Raw genomic sequence first — 16,116 nt, 5'->3', positions numbered from 1 at the left:
GGAACACGAGGGACGGGTGACGATGGGTAAGACTTTCTCACAAAGGACTGAGCGCAGAAGAGATGCACGAGGAAGGTCAGGGACCTGCCAGCTAAATCGAGAGCCGGCTCCTGGTACCTGGCCCAGGCGGATCTCTGGGAGCCATCCCCCCTTCGCTCCTTCCATCTCCCGCCAGCGCAGAGGACAACAGGCAGCGACACCGCTCGCCCAGCTCCTTCTACCAGAGCAGGGATCACACGCTGCTGCTGTTTTAAAGCACCTGCTGGGGAAAGAAGCGTGTAGGTCCTAGCGAACCAGCCTGTCTCGCTGCCAGCCAGAACTGTGACAAAGAGCCGAGTTATGAGGGAAGAGTGGGAAGGCAAGGAAATTACACAAATTGTATGAGTCATTAGATCAACAGATTAAAAGACCTCTTAGAGCCTTCTGTCCAGGCCAGCAGAAGGTCATTCATTCCCAGCTCGCTCCTTGGGGCTCTGTCCCATGCGTCTGGACTTTCATCACTTCCATTCGGGAGACGATGCTGCGGCCCCACACTCCTCCAAGGCTGGTTGCCCTCCGCAGAGCCCGACCTGAATGCTCCCTTTCTGATCTCCACTCACCGCCAGCGCCCCTCGTGCTGAACAGCAGAAGGATTTCACAGCTGGGCCATTCACTGTCTTCTAACCACAACTGCTCACAGGCCAACTCCTCCAGTCCCGACTGCCACCAGCCTGACATTGTGTCTCCCGCGACTGTCCTGCGCTCAGCAATCCCCGTGCTATCGCTTCCCATTGCCACCCCAGCATCTGTCGCAGCCGGGAGCAGGGAGGCTCTCTCTCTCCCTTTGAGTATCTATGTCTGGAATTATTTTCCCCCAGATGCATCTTCTTTTGCTTTCCCCAAAAACAAGGGGCACAGCTCCAGCTGGGCTGGACCACAGCAGTTCGGCTGACTTCATTGGAAATGGAGCAGAAAGCCTGGCCTTCCTGCAAAATCCACTTCTCTTCTCACTCAATGCGTGTGGTACCAGCATCATCTTTAGATTGCTAAATACGCTTGTTGTTGAGGTGCCTCAGTGCCAACACACTCTGAGGTCTGCTGGGCTAGGTGTTGTCAATCCAAATATCAGCCAGGCAGCCCCTGCTCTGCAGCGTTTACAGGCTTGAATTTCTCCAGTGCGTTTCACTTAATGCCAAACGACATCCCGATTAGAAACTTCCCCCGCATGGAACTGACAGGGAGAACATGAGAGAGATCAAACACTGAGCCACTGACAGAGCTAAAATACAGCTGTTAATAGAGAGACATCAAAGAGCAGAGGGGTTACTAGCAGAGACCCCCAGGAACTGGTACCCGGGCCAAAGCCATTCAGCATTTTTTATTGCTGTTCTTCACTGGCAAAGTTTGAAGGTGGCACACATATTGGTGGGATAGAAAAGAAAGGGAAAAAAAACCCCAAAAAACTTATTCTTACAGAGCATCTTGAATCACCTGGTAAGTGACAGCAATCTGTCTGCTGCGTAATAACAAAGCACAAGGCAAGACAATCATGAAGTAGTGTGTACAGGCTGGGAAACTGTTGGGAAAAAACAGCTAAATAAAAGGCTCCAGTTCTCAGGACTAACCACAGCCACGCAAGCCCTCGACACAACGTCGCAGCTCTGACAGTGACTGCAGACTTCTCCATGCAGAAGGGGACTATCGAGCAGAAGACGGAGAAACGGTCTTGGCTTTTCTGCATACCGCTGCTGGAATTGATGGCCCACCTATGTTTGTCTGGAAGAGGGCATGGAAATACTACAGAGACTGGAAAAGGTTGAAATAACGCTGCTTGGGATACACGGGAAGCTTTACAAAAGTCCCTGTCTGGTCTGTTTATTACCAGAAGGCTGAGCAGTGATTGAATCCTCACATATATGAACTCCCATTGGAGAACGCAGCTTGCTGGGAGGGAGTTTCAGTCTTGTGAGGAGGATATGGCAGTTGGAGTGCAAGATTTGACAGCGTCAGCCACGAAATAAGACGTTGCTCGTAGCAGGGAGCAACAGCTTTCCCAGAGAGGTAAAACACGCGGGTCAGGGACCATCTGCTCCTCCGTGCTTGCAAAGCACAGCCACAGCAGGTCCATGGCCCTCACGTCTGACTGCAATAAATAGGAATGTTAACATTACTGGTCACCGTCTTTTGGAAACTATGAAAAATTAGTCTCAAAGAGATGGTCTAGGAGCAATTCTAGCTCTCATATATCTTGGAGGCCCCTCCTAGTTGTAGAGCCCACAGTGCTCTGAATCTAACACAATACAGAAGCAACAGACAATGTCTCAACAGATACACAAAGCTCAGGGAGGGAAACCAAACTTTCTCAGCACAGAAAACCATCACCACAGCCCACTCGCTGTTCAACCATCCTTCAGGTTCTCCACGTTGTTGAGTTATGGACAAAGATTTCAGAGGTAACTCAGTGACTAGGCACTGATTTAGGATTTTCAGCAGTTCAGGAGCACTTTTGACAGTATTTTCCTATTTCCTTATCCCCACTGTAATTTACGGATCCTCCCAAGAGAGTTCTATTAGCAAAATTCATTCACGCAGCTCCGTAAATCATGAGTTGTCCATGGAAGGGGAGCAGGGAGAACATCGACTTCGTCCTGCTCCCACCAGATACCTCTCTCTAGGACAGCACGCCGGATTCATCCCTTACACTAAGTCTTCCAGCCAGTCCCCAGCTGTGAAGGGAGCTTCCCTGGAAGCTGACGCACAAGTGACAAACCATTCCTTAACCTCAGAAGAGAAGCGCTAACATTTATTCTGGAGCTAATCTCCCTCCAAAAGCTACAGGACAATTCCTCACTGCCTAAGAACAACACTGAGAGCTACGAATAAAAGGTGATCTAAAAGGCTGGAATGGCTGTGGTGGTGACTGTGACCAATTTTGGAGGGGGGGGGAAAGCTGAGCCAAGAAGATAAATGACAAGAGTTTCAGCCACGCCAAACTCCCCCGAGACAACACAGCCCACTTTGCTGAAGTTTTCTAAGTTTTCTTTCCCCACTTGCCTTTCTTTTGTGACAGACCCCGGTATGTCTGGAACAGCACGAGTGTACCCCGCAGCCAGGACCCATCTCCTGCCAGACCCCAACTCCGCTTCTTTTAGAGGTTCACTGGGCGGATGGGGGTCTGTCGTGACAGGAAAGTCACTTTCCCCTTCCGCAGATTCCTGGGTCTCTCCTAGAAGTCTGCTCAACGCAACGAGGCTGGGGAAGCATGTTAGCGCTTACACCTTAGGTCTAGAACCGAATTAAACGGGACTTTCAGCTTAATGCACCTCCCTCCAGGTGCTCAGCGAACTTGCTGGAGCCTCTTCCACCCAACCGCGCCTGCAACTGGGAAACGAGCCGCAACTGTCCTGCAGAGGCTGTCGGTCCTGCCATCTCCCTGTGACCCGTGGGGCTCTCCCTCGGGCCGGAGCTGAGCTCCTGGCCGGAGAAGGACGGACGCCGGGAAGGCCGTGGCAGGACAGCACTGCTGTCCAAGGTACCGCCGCCACGCCGCACCCATCGCCTCTTCCCGCACACCACGCCGCACGCAACTCGCCGGCAGACACCAAGAAGGGAGAAGGGAGCCAGACTCTTTCCCAGAAGGACGATCCAAGTTTCGAACGTATCGAACAACCACAGCGGTCTCCATCAGTTATGTTTACAGCGCCTGCGGCTCTGATCCCTGCGACATCTCTGCCCACGTGGGGCGAAAGAACGTCCCAAGATTATTGGCCTCTTGTTTCTGTGTAGTCGCTTGTGCAAGGGGCTACACGGATACAGGGAAGGAAGAGATGGATCTCGACCCAAAAGTGCACAGGTCTGTTATACAAAGGGCTGACACAGGCAAAGCAACAGGGAACTGCCTGGATTCATGCTGTAAAATGGTGGTGTAACCCAGAACAGAAAAACACATCTGCAGACTGTTTTGTCTGGAAGAGAACCCCTGCTTATCCCTTCAGAAAAGAGCACGCAGACCTGAAGATCTGCTGGAAGAAGCTGGCAGATCTAGCCTCTGCCTCTGACAGGGCAGGTACAAACCTTCTTTTCTAGAGACCTGTACTGAGACCAGCCAGCAAGTCAGCAATCGACCTGTATGCTGTGCTCTTGTTGGAAACTTCTGTTGTTATTTGTTTCTTTGGTTTCTAAAAAAAGCTTACCGCAGAAGCAAATGAATTACTGACAACTTCTGACAATCCCCACTCAATCTCTTTTACTTCTCCAGTCCCTCAGAGAAGTCCTCAGCCCATACAAACTCTCAGGGCTGAGCCAAGGGCAAAGACTGACCAGTTTCTCACAGTTCAACAGGACATACTCCTTCCTGTAAAAGCCCCAAACCACAGCTATGGGGTTTTGGGTTGGGTGGGTGGGCGGGTGGGTTGTTTTAGGTTTGGTTTTTGGGGTTTTTGGTTTTTTTTTACAGATGAAACACAACCCACAACCACACATGATGAGATGCCCCACAGTTCTGCTGGCAAAGCTAGGTTGTTAACCTCAATCTCATAGACAAATTCTCTGTGGCAGTAAAAAACCACCAAACATATTATTCCTCCACAGTTTCAGCTGGAGGATGAATTGCTCAAAGCTGTTATATGGGTCAGGCTAGAAGATCTGATAGTTCCTTCTAACCTGAAACTCAGTTAAGCCTCTTTATTTTAAGAAATGATACTGTCAAAGCAAGGAAAATCAGAAGGTAATTTTATTGAAAGACTTACTGCCACTGCCTGGGCCTTCTGAAATCAGCAAGCAAGAAAAGAGGAGCAGACAGGGATAAGAACGGAGAGGAGAGGTCCCTTTACCCCAGGTGGTCCTTAGCTATCTCTGTAAGTGGGGAGGCTCATCTCCCCACTCTTCCACACTTCACCTGAACCATAAAGCCTTCAGGGCACGGCCTGTCTCCCAGTCCAAAGAGGTTCAGAGCTCACCCCTGCTGCAAAGCAACCAGCAATGAGGACAAACACCTTAACAATATGAGACTTCCCAACCGCTCGGTGATACAAAGCCTCTGGATTTATTGAGCACTATGAAGTTTGGGAAACAGCAAAAAAAGATTTAACATGGCTCTCCTGCATTGACAAAAGTCTTTAAACCAACAAACACACCTCGGCCCGTTCAAACGACAGGCTGATCAAAGAAGAAACAACTTCTACAAAACTTGGGGTTTAGTTCTGCAAAACCAGAGACCTCCGCAAGTCTCCTTCAGGCAGCGACTATCCCCAGGGAGCAACCTGCACTCCTAAAACTCCTGTCCTCTTTTCACTTGCTAACATCAATTTTTCACTGGCTGATTTCTCATCCTAAAACACAAAACAAGGACACATCAGACCAACTTTCTCCATCTCATTCCTACTATCTAGTTCTCAAAGCTCACTCTCAGTGTGGTTTGGTTTCCAAAACTGCAGAGAAGAGCGTTTAAACAAAAAAGCCCAGTAAACCCCACTACTTCTCTCCTTCAGAGAGCCAACTGAAAGCATTCCATCCTACGCATTATGTCCTCCTGACAAGGCCTTGCTCTGCACCAGTGGTGATAAATATTTGTGGTGTCTGGTATCACCTTTACTACACATCACAGCTCACTGTCACTGTTCTCATCTCTTTCAAAGCCAAACTTGGCCCAATGTCATGATCACCTATAAATTTGTGCCTTGACTAAATTAAGAAAGCTGTGCTGAAAATTCATGGTAAAAATTCTGTAAAAATCTCTATCAGTGATCATCCATGATCTATCGCATCCACAGATGCCTCCTGGGTGTAACAGAGCCACAGCACCTGTGTCTAAAAGCAGAGGAGTAGGAAAGGTCCCTACCCTGGTGTTCCACAAGACCATCCTGTTGGACTGGATTGACTTCTGACCAGTTCCTCTTCCTCTTCCCAAGCCCCTGCACACCAGCACAGACCTCCAGCACCCAAACTTCTCATTCTGGGCTGTGAAGCCCGTCCCCAGTCTGCAGGTCCCCACATTGCTGTTTCTTGTGTCTTTTCAGCCCCTCAACACCAATGAGATGAGTTTTGAAACATCGTTTATCACCGTTCTCTCTTCGCTACACATTCTGCTACACTGCATGTGAAAACTCATCACCATCCACCTCCCCATTCCAACACCCTTTTCCAAAGACTGAATTAAAACAGACAGGAGGGAGAGGAGATGGACAGAAGTTCTCCTACTCCCCCCTACCCAGAAACTCTCACTGACCTCAGGTTTTGATTTGGATGGGACCTCATCAGGAAAAAAGACCATTTCTGTTCTTACACTGAGCGGACCATTGATTATATTATCAGCAAGCAGCCAACTGTGAAATGGCTTGATAGCCCTTATAACGTACAGGTTTTAAACTTTTGCTTTACTTAAGCAGGTGTTTTGTTTCCAATAAAGACAAAGCACACTTTTTAGTGCTTTAATGAATCAATGTCCATAACCATTGCTTGTCATAGCAGAAGAGATATGCCAAGATCAAGCAGGCTGATAAGTTGTTTGGTTTCCTGTTTATCTAGATTTGTAGCAGTCAGCTGTAATCAGCACATGGGATTAAAAGTCATAAGCGATAGTTGTTGATTAATAAGAATTGTCAGATACAAACTAAGTGAATCTTCATATACCAAATTAAGTTGAATGTACTCTTTATATTACATCTGCTTCTCAAGGCTGCAAGCAAGAGCAGCTCAGCATGCTCTATGGTCCTTGCCATGAAAGCAGACAGACAGCTTGCAGGAATTAGGCCTCCAGCTCTTTTGGAAACCCTACCTGTCTCTTCCACAAATCCTGTCCCATGCCCATCCCCACGACCTCTGCACTGTCTCCTCCCCACCAATTACTATCATCTTCTCCTTGGGTAAGAAAACCAGATCTGTTTGGCACTCTGGGTCTCCTGAGATAATACACTGCTGCAACGTTGGGTTGATGACAAAAGACTCTACAAGGAAAAAAAAAAAAAAAAAAATCAGTCCCAGCAAAAATTGCTTTAATTACTGCTTTTAAAAAAAGGAAAGATCTCACCAAAGCTAGACCATGGCTGTTGGCATTGCACGTGCCTATCAGCTCCTTATTCACTTCTGGCTTCATCCCACACTGCTTCAGCTACCCTTTTCAGTCTCTATTCAGACTACACACTGGTCTGCAATCACAGCCCCACTTTTTTTGCTCTTCCTACTGATGCAGTTTACAATCACTTAGGGCATAATTCTGTACATCTCCTTCAATATGCTGCAAACAAATGATGAGAGCTGCTGAAGAAAAGAAGACTGGATAGAGCAAAAGGGATGAGGGATGGGGAAGGGTAAGAGTGGGGGAAAAAAAAAGAAAATGTAAGATAAGTCAGAGAGGCTAAGAAAACTTCAACCACTGCAGGGACTGATGCCAGCTTTCCGGTGACCAAGCTGGTCTGTCACAGCAACTGGGATGTGAAAAAGAAGCATTGATGCTGTGTTGCACCAGAGGAAATGATTCCTACCTCTGCCTGCAGCCCTGCACACTAGCCCTAGCCCTGGACATGCCATGGGATTATGATCACAGCCGCATGGCACTGCCAGGACTGCTCCCCCTGGTTCACCCTAGCCTCTGCCTTCAAATCCTGGATCCGAGCACATCAAGACCATTTCAAACTCCAGCCTCGGCCTCTCCAACCAGCCCTCCTCCCCACCACCCCAAAAGCCAGCAAAATCCGCAAGCGTTCGCTCTCATTCCACAACAAATCTGGCACCTCTGTTTTGCAGCCAGGGCTGGCCTCTCTCCCCAGCCCTGCAGCCCTGCTCCAAGATCTCCCTTTCGCCATTTTGAGTAACTGCATCAAAACAGACAAAGTTCAGCGAGATAAGTGGTGGACCCCGAGTATCACATTTCGTTTTCCCTCGGGAAGGAAGCCTTTCATTCAAACGTGCCTTGAACGTGCTCCAGAGCGTGCTGGAGGACGGCGGGGAGCACCGGGTCCTGGGCTGACCAGACCGTCCACCTCCACCAAATCAGACAGGAGACGTCCTCTGCCCCTGCCGTGCAGGGCAAACGGTGCCAATGGGAGAAGGAAGGTCTGGCGTACCCTTGCTTATCCTCCGAAGTATGCCGGTCAGTAGGAACAAGAGGGTATATTCATGAAACCGTAAGTGGGAGCCATCGGATAGCCAAGTGTGGTGTCCAATGCAATCCACCCTCTACTTCTAAAAGCACCCCTTTTCTCTACGCAGCAGCAGTACCCTCCCTTGGACTCTGCATCTTCCCTGCTGACCTGACACAGTCTCATCGCCCTCTGTCCATCCCTCATCCCGGTATCTGCCTGGAAAGCACCAAGAAGGCCATGGCACGGGTTCTCTCTCCCGAAGGCTGCTGCCCCACGGGAGGGGCATCTGGCAAGCACCAGCTCGGGCCCAAAAGCCACAAGCCTGTTCCTGTTTGCGTCTCCAGTCACAGCTGCTCCCCGTCCTCTGGCACCGCACATGCTAGTTAATGATTCCTCAGACACATTTAGCTTACTGGGGTTCTTATCAGAGAGTGCAAAGTCCAAGTCCAAACAGCAACACTACTAGAAAGAGGCAAAGGGGTTACCCAGCAAGCTCTGCAAAGCTCTGCCAGAGCAACACCATCCCTAGCCAGGGAAATCCCCAGAGATACACTGGAGGGATGCCAAGCCATGGTCTAGGACCCTGTCTGGGCAGCACAGAGGAAGGAAGGACACCTGCAGCATTGCACCCTCCTAGCACAGCTCCCAGCTCCGGATCACTCAGGTCTTGTACCAGCAGGACGGATCCACAAGGTCCCTAACCAGAAGAGGGCAGGTACAGCAGTGCCCCGTCTCTCCTCCTTCTTTGAAAGGCCTCTTCTGGTTTTATTTCTCACTAAGCGACCTAAGGGGAGAGAACGACAGCAGGGCAGAAAACGGGGTGAAAGCAGAAAGCAAAAAGATGACCACTAAACTATGACAGGAGGCAGAAAGCCCATGGGGAAAGCAACTTCCCTGCGTACCACTCAGGTGGGGATGCACTTCTCCGGGCAATGCCCAGCTCTCTCCAGGCTAATCGTGCTCAAGAGCCATTTTATTCCACGGTTATTGGAGCCAGTGCCATGGCAGCTGGGATGACTCTGGCCCCAGAAGGCTGGCCCTAGCGAATGCTTTGCTCTAGCAGAAAAGGCTGAGGGAACGGAGGGAAACCCTGCCTATCCAGCATCCCACTAAGGCTCCTTCTTGACCGGCATCCCTTTCCCATATCCTTGTACGCAGCAGCGCTTGCACAACCCCAGCCCAGGCACAGGGAGCAGCGCGGGTCAGCCAGATCTCTGAGTCACCAACAAGCCCAATTCCATCAGCCTGGGCCCACCTCCAGCACAACTCCCTTCTCATCTGTCCCAACGGCCACCTCTTCCTGCTACCTCCCTCCAAACCCCCTCCTAGTCCGTGTCCAGGCATCGTTCCCAGGACACCAACCTGTGGAAGATACATTAACCAGAACACGGGCAAAGTACCTCTCTCCATCCCCGACGGAGCCTCTGCGGGCTCCTTCTGAATCACAACCCACCCCTTATCAGATGTCTTAAGGGATCCACCCTCTTACCAACAGCTCTCTGGCCTCGCTCCATCTGGGTGTCTTCTGTCCTCTTCCCATCCAGGAAAAAAGGAGTTTTGGGGAAACTGGGGAGAGAAGGCAGACCCCAGAGAAGTACCAACACAGTCACAAGACCACGCTGGAAGCAGCAGACCGTTCTGCACTAGCCTTGCCCCGAGGAATGGACGAGGACAAGCGCTTTGGCTGAAGACTCTGGGAACCTCCTGCTGCTGGTCCTGCTGGGATGGAGGTGGCAGCTTCCCCCTGTGCCCAGAAATGCCCCCTGGGCTTCAGCCAAGCACTGAAGGCTGCTGATGATGGGCTCAAGGGAACGTTTTTCTCTCTTGCCTCCTCTGCTTAGGCCCTAGGATGGAGCTGGGCTCACCAGCATCCTCCCTGAGGGCACACGCTGACCAGAGGCAGACACCAGGTCGAGCGGGCAGGGGAAGCTTGAAATAGAGTACGGAGAAAGGAGGACCAGAAAACAATCACATTGAAAAGAGAGATGCAGACGCAGAGGGGAAAGCAAGCTGAACCGTGGAAGGGTTGGGGGATCTGTGCTGTTACCTGCTCGGATCCAGCGCATCCTGAGCATGGTGAGAGCAGATGTCAAGCTCCCGCTGCGTCCCTGCTCTCTCCCTCTGTCATTATGCTGCCTAGCTCAGCTTGTCTAGGTCCCAGGGCTGCTGCCTGCTGGTTTTTCTATTCCCTCAGGGAAGAGTGGGAGGGCCAGGGAGGAGGCTGGGAGGCTGCTGCTACACACTGGGATTTGGGTCTGCGAGGGGATTACCAGGAGGGATGGTCATGTGTTTGTGCTGTACCAGGTTCCCCAGGACCATTCTGTCACGGGCTAACTCCATCCAGCAAAGCACTCCACACAAAGCCTCTTACCTTCCCCACTGCGCCAGCCCGGCCCTGGAGAGACTGTCACACCGCAAAGCCGCCGCTTCCCCAACCCCGCTCCTCCCGAGAGTCGGGTCTAGGCACAAAACACCCACGGTGATGTGCAGCAAAGATCACGCTGTGCTTTTCGCATTGGAGCCCGCGATTCTCCGCGGCGTTTCCCCGGTGCTTTCCCTCTGCCCTTATTCTTGCCACATCAAACAACAACGCGCGAGCGGTGCAGGAGAGCCGGCGCAGCATCAGAGCTCAAGGATGCATCTGGGGGACGCAGAGGCTAAGGGCCAGACAGCCGCTGGACAGGCAGAGGGTAAACAGCGAGCCTGAAGCCCGGCTCCCAAAAAAAGCCATTCTTGCATATAATTCAAAGAAGCTAGATGCTCTGATCTGCTGTAGTTGCATTGCTACGTCAAGCCCAGGTACCTAAAAACATACACGGGGCCAGCTGTCCTAGTTTGCGCGCGTGGCTTCTGCCTGCCAGCCAGCACCACAATAAGACACCACAGCCTCTGCTCTAGAAGCCCCAGGTCTACTGTTCTCCAGCCCGTTCTGCTCACGGTGTTTTCAGCCTCAAGAAACCACCGCTCTGCCCTCTGCATCCCTAAGCAGCCAGGAAGACCCTACAGCAGCCCCTTGTTGCTCTGTGACTCTTTTTTCACAATCCTCGAAACTCTTGCCTGGCAGAAACTGAAACTGTCCCTGTGGTTCAGAGAAGCCCCAGTGAGCTGTAACTCACGCGTGGGGTCACCAGCACCGCTGGCAGCCAGAGCCCTTCCAGCTCGGGGACGCTTCCCCCCACCAGGAGGTGCTGGCCAGTTCTGAAGAGAAACCGTTATTTCTCTTCCCTTAAGCTCACGGCTTCACTGTTTTACATCAGTTAAAGTTTTACCAGTGAAGTCCTTCTCGTTCCCATCCACCACCAAATCCTCCTGCAGACACACAGCAGACAGAGACCCAACCCTCACGACACAGCACGGTGGACAAGGTGCCAACCCGTGAGTTCTGGGTTCAGCTCTCTGCCTCAGCCCCATCATTTTATATTTCTTCATCCGAGGAAGATGGGGCAACGGCCCAGACCTCTTCCTGCAGGGCTGCAAGGCGGCATTTCCTACTCACGCACATAAAGTGCTCCACGATACACAATAAAAAACACCAAGAAAGTAATCGATACCATTAACACACATAAACACGCACTCCTACGGGCACAAACATTCCCCAATACAAACACGCTTGCTGATAAAATACCCGGTGCTCACTTGCTCACTCCCAGCTCGGAGGCTCCTGCAGCATGTGCAATACCAGCAGCCCGCGTGCATGCACGGACAGACACACGGCCGCTCGACAAACACACGCTTCCGAGTGCTCCAGCCACTTGTGCTCGGTGAAAAATTGTAAAGAGCTGCTTCGTTTCACAGGACTCGCTCGCCCTCACTGAAATCCGGCCCTTTCTGTTTAACCAACTACTGTCTTTCCCAACTACAGTTCAACCCCCAAATCCTCCAAACTTTTAGCGTTCACTATTCTTTCTCCATTTCTTACCCTATCCCCATTGAGCCATCTGCCAAACCGCTCACTCCCCTGCCCCCCGAGCCCTGCTCTGCACATCTTTCCCGATATACATTCTTTAACAACCTCTTATCTCATAAATTAGCCGAGAGAGAGAGGGATCCCGAATAGCTGAGCTCTGTCGTAACTGTTTCCCTTACGCGAGTGGTAAGCGGGGAGGAAGGTAAGGTTTCTAGCAGGATGCCAGCCAAGGGTCAGACGCTTTCAACTCCCTACTTTTCCTTTGATACAAAATACAAATGCTCTGGGTAAACACTCCTTACACTATGGAAAGACCAAACTGCGCTCCTTTACCTCCGTTGCCAGAACCCCCAGCATCCCACGCTCTCTGCCTCCAAGCTTTTCCAGCTGTCTGCCCAAGCTCTCCTCGGCAGGATGGTCCTGGGCACCACCAGACACGTTTACCAGCTGTGCTAACACAAACCAGGACAGCGATGATCTTCCTAACGCAGTTCAGGCCCACCTGGAGGACACACTCACAGCATCTTCATCCCAGGAGGGTGTGAAGTTATGCCCAACCCATCTCTTCTCTCAGAGACTGCGTACGCTTTTCCCTAGCCCCCTCCCAAACATCAGAGCAAAGCCCTGGACTTTCCACATTGTTCTTCTGCTTCTCCATCCTCACGTGTCTCAGATCTCACTCTTGAAGAGCAGACGACTACATTCCAGGGAAATAAGGATATCCTGCCCAAATAAATACCGAGTGCTCTCTTTATGAAAATAAAGGTCCATCTCTTGCAGCTGAGAAAACCAGAGGCGGGCAATTGGACCTGAAATCTTGGGCACACTCGGTCCCCAAAACCAGCCGTGCTCTGCAGATGGGACCTGTCGCACTGTTGCTGGAGCCAGCCAAATGCCAGGATTTGGAATCAGCACAGCCCCCGACTCTTTTCCACACCTCAGCCAGCACAGGCCCCACTCCCCAAAAGTCTGCAAAAAGAGACCAGTTAATCCTTGTCTGACACTTTGAAATACCGAGTGCTATACAAGCACTAAAGGATTACTCTTAAATATGGTGGGATTGCTTACAGCAGGCTCAGATCCTGTGCAAATCAGAGTCAAGCAAAGGAAAGGGAATTCCCAAATTATTTCAGGGTTTTCAGTGTACAGGAAGAAATCTCTTTAGCATAAAACCTCCACTAGGCGAGAAGATGATCTGTGAGAATAAAAAGTATTTCACTATAAGGGAAAAATATGGTCTGATCATGTATGTGTTCCTCCCAGGAAGGGAATCAGCAGGCACCTTTTAAAGAAGTGATGGGGTAGCGAGGAATCAGTTCTACTAATGAATTTGTTCCTGTAAATATATTAATAAACTCTAACAGATCTATTGTTCACCACTATAGTACACATCCAGAAACCATTAATTCTTCAGGACAGCGAGATTCCAGGGCAAATCCGACTCTGTGCTGCAAAGCTAGCGATTTAAGGCACTGACCTTCACTTCCAAATAACAGAGGATCAGTTTGGCTGCGTACTCCTTCAGAGCACCACGATTAAAGCGTGCACAAAAGGAAAGAACCTTGTTTCTTCACTCGCTGCATACACTGAACCGAGCAGCAATCCTTCGTGGTAAAACTTTCTCCTCTTCCCCTCTCACCCTCAAGCACTGTGTTGTAACAGATGCTCTTTAATAACACCACCAAAGGGATCTAGCTGCCCAAATGAAATAAACAGCCATGTTGGGCTCCACAAAAAAATTAAGATCAGAGGAGTTCTGAAAACAAGTTATAAAAGTAAGCAGATAGCAGAGGCTAAGAACTCCAGCCCCAGTTTCCCTCACTCTCCGTTTTTACAGGGACAAGATGGTTTTAATTCAAAAGAGAGAGAAAGACTGAAAGAAAGAAGAAAAAGACAAAAAGCAAAAGGCAAAGATAAAAAGAGAAAGAAGGAAAATGAGAGAAAGAATGCCAGAATGACTGAAGTTGGCAGGGACCTCTTGAGGTCATCTTGTCCAAGCCCCTGCTCAAGCAGGATCACCCACAGCACCCAGAAAGAACAAGATAGACAGGAAAAGAAACAAACCTTCCGCCCTATAAAAAGCTACTCTGGGGGAGAGAGAGAAATTCCCCTTCTACAAATGAAGAGACAGAGAGTTGAAGTCTAATGCCGGTAAATAACGTCGGGGTGCTGAGCAAGGGCTGTGCAGGATGCTGGGGAGGTGCTCAGCGCCCAGAGGACTAGAGGTGGGTGGGCAGGATTTAGGAGATTCATCCAAGTGAAACCCTAAAAACAAAACAAGCCCCCTGAAGGCTGAGGAGAACACAGGCTGGGAGCACACGATAAGAGCCTGCGTGGCGAGGCTTCCCATCCTCGCTAATCCTGTCGCTCCCGGGAATCCAGAATCACGGCTAGAACAAACAGGGGATGCTTTTTCCTTTGAAGAAGAGGAGATGCGTTACTGAGGCATCACACGGATGCCAGAAGAGAGGAAAGTGAGAAGTAAGCAGCTTGAGTCTGTTCGCTCTCAAGAGCATCTTCTGTTTGTGGTGCATCTTCGCTTTCCTCCCCAGGTTACGTCCTTCCACCAGCCAAAGAAACAGAAGGGACACGGTCCTCCCACCCCAACCGCCCCAGGCCACGCCGAGTGAGCAGCTCAGCGGAGCAGGCGGCACGCTGCCCGATCCCACCGCCAGCGAAGCACAGCATGAGGACTCCGGAGGGAATCCAAGCTCCGGAGCTGACCCATACACACAACCTGCTCTCCGCAGACCAGGGTCCACCCCAGCAGACCCCAGCTCTGCCACCAGCAACAGGACCTGTCGACGCAACGGAGCCTCGCCAGGTTGGGCGCGTCGTTCCCCCTCGACCAGTGCATCCGTGTGCCAGGGGCTCACACCAAGGCGCGCAGCCTGGGCAACCGAAACCTCCGCCTGGTAAACGGCCCACCAGAGAACAAGGGCCACGCGGTGCAGGGCGCAGCACCAGAAAGAGAGAAACAAAGACAACGACCGAAAAAGAGAAGCAACGACGCAGTCAACAAGGAAGAGCGAAGCGTGCCAACAAAGCCACACCGGGAAGAAGAAACACTGAGCTGAGGGAGAAGCAGCAAAGGGCATCGGGGTCCCGACGCCTCCCCAGCCGCACAGTTCAGCCCTACCAAATCCTCAGCTGCCACGAGCAACCGTGGTTCACCCCTGCTTGACAGAGAGACCAAATTCTCTTTACAACCGCTTTTCTGCCCTTGGTTTCAGTAAAAGCTGCCTTTGGTTTGCACTGACGGGAAGGAGACTGATCCACAGATACGTGGTGCCCGAAGGGGTCCGGGCTCTGGCTGGACGGCACTGGCCTACAGATGCCGATTAAGAGTTGGCGCGGGGTCCGCTGCCGGACACCGCTGCCGTAGGATCAGCTATCTTCTAGACCAAAGAGAAAGGACTTCCCAGCGAAGCTCACAGCGGCAAGCCTGCTTCCAACACGCCGCGCCCGGTAGCCATGGCTCAGGACAAGTAGACAGGCTGCCGGTCCCGAGGCGAGCGGAGAGGTCGGCCAGGAGTTTGGCCCCGTGGCGACGTCCGCGATCCGTACGCCAGAGCCCGCGCCTGCTCCGAGGACCGGCGAGGGCCGTACCGAAGTCCTCGCCGGGCTGGCGGCAGGGGTAAGGTACGACGCAACGCGCTCCCCGGCTGTGCCGGGACCTCCGGCTCAGGACCCCCGACGTGACCGCGGCGCACCGGGGGACGCGTGCCCGCCACACCTGGATTCTAGGCGGGCACGGGGGGACCGGGCGCCGCTCCGACGCCGGCCGAGCCGGTTGCCGTCCCCTGCCTTTGGCCTCGGTCGGTGGCCACGGGCCACCCCCGCGGTGGGAGAGGAGCGGGACGTAGCGGGACAGCCCTTACCTTCAAAAAACCGCTGCAGAGCCTCCGTCTCGTCCACCACCTCCATAGCTGGGCCATGCACCAGGCGGCCGGGCTAGTCTCCGCGCTTGCAGGGGGGCATCCCCCCGGGCAAGCGCCGGAGGGGGGTAGGGGGGAAATATTTGGGGAAAACGCTCCGCTCCGCAGATAAATCCCCCCGCCGCCGCCGCCGCCGCCCTCAGCGCCCCGCACCGCCGCCCCGGCGGGATCCCGGTGCCGGTGCCGGCGCCGAGCGGGGCCGCCCGCTGCC

General features: G+C 52.1%; 1 protein-coding gene across 4 annotated transcripts in view; it reads right to left on the bottom strand.

Moving 5' to 3' along the window:
- Positions 1 to 16,116, bottom strand: part of MYRF (myelin regulatory factor) — a 65,416-nt gene extending 49,300 nt beyond the window's left edge. For 2 of the 4 annotated variants that reach the window (XM_049820305.1, XM_049820308.1), the window contains exon 1: positions 15,849 to 16,116. In XM_049820305.1, the coding sequence (XP_049676262.1) occupies positions 15,849 to 15,894 (46 nt within the window). In that variant the 5' untranslated portion in view covers positions 15,895 to 16,116. Of the gene's footprint in view, positions 1 to 10,107; positions 10,166 to 15,848 lie in introns of those variants that run through there. The other 2 variants (XM_049820307.1, XM_049820306.1) reach the window with 2 other exon arrangements.

Source organism: Accipiter gentilis, chromosome 17 (assembly GCF_929443795.1).
Source record: "Accipiter gentilis chromosome 17, bAccGen1.1, whole genome shotgun sequence".
Taxonomy (NCBI): domain Eukaryota; kingdom Metazoa; phylum Chordata; class Aves; order Accipitriformes; family Accipitridae; genus Astur; species Astur gentilis.
Note: the sequence above shows the minus strand (reverse complement) of the source record. Positions and strands in the feature narration are given on the sequence as shown.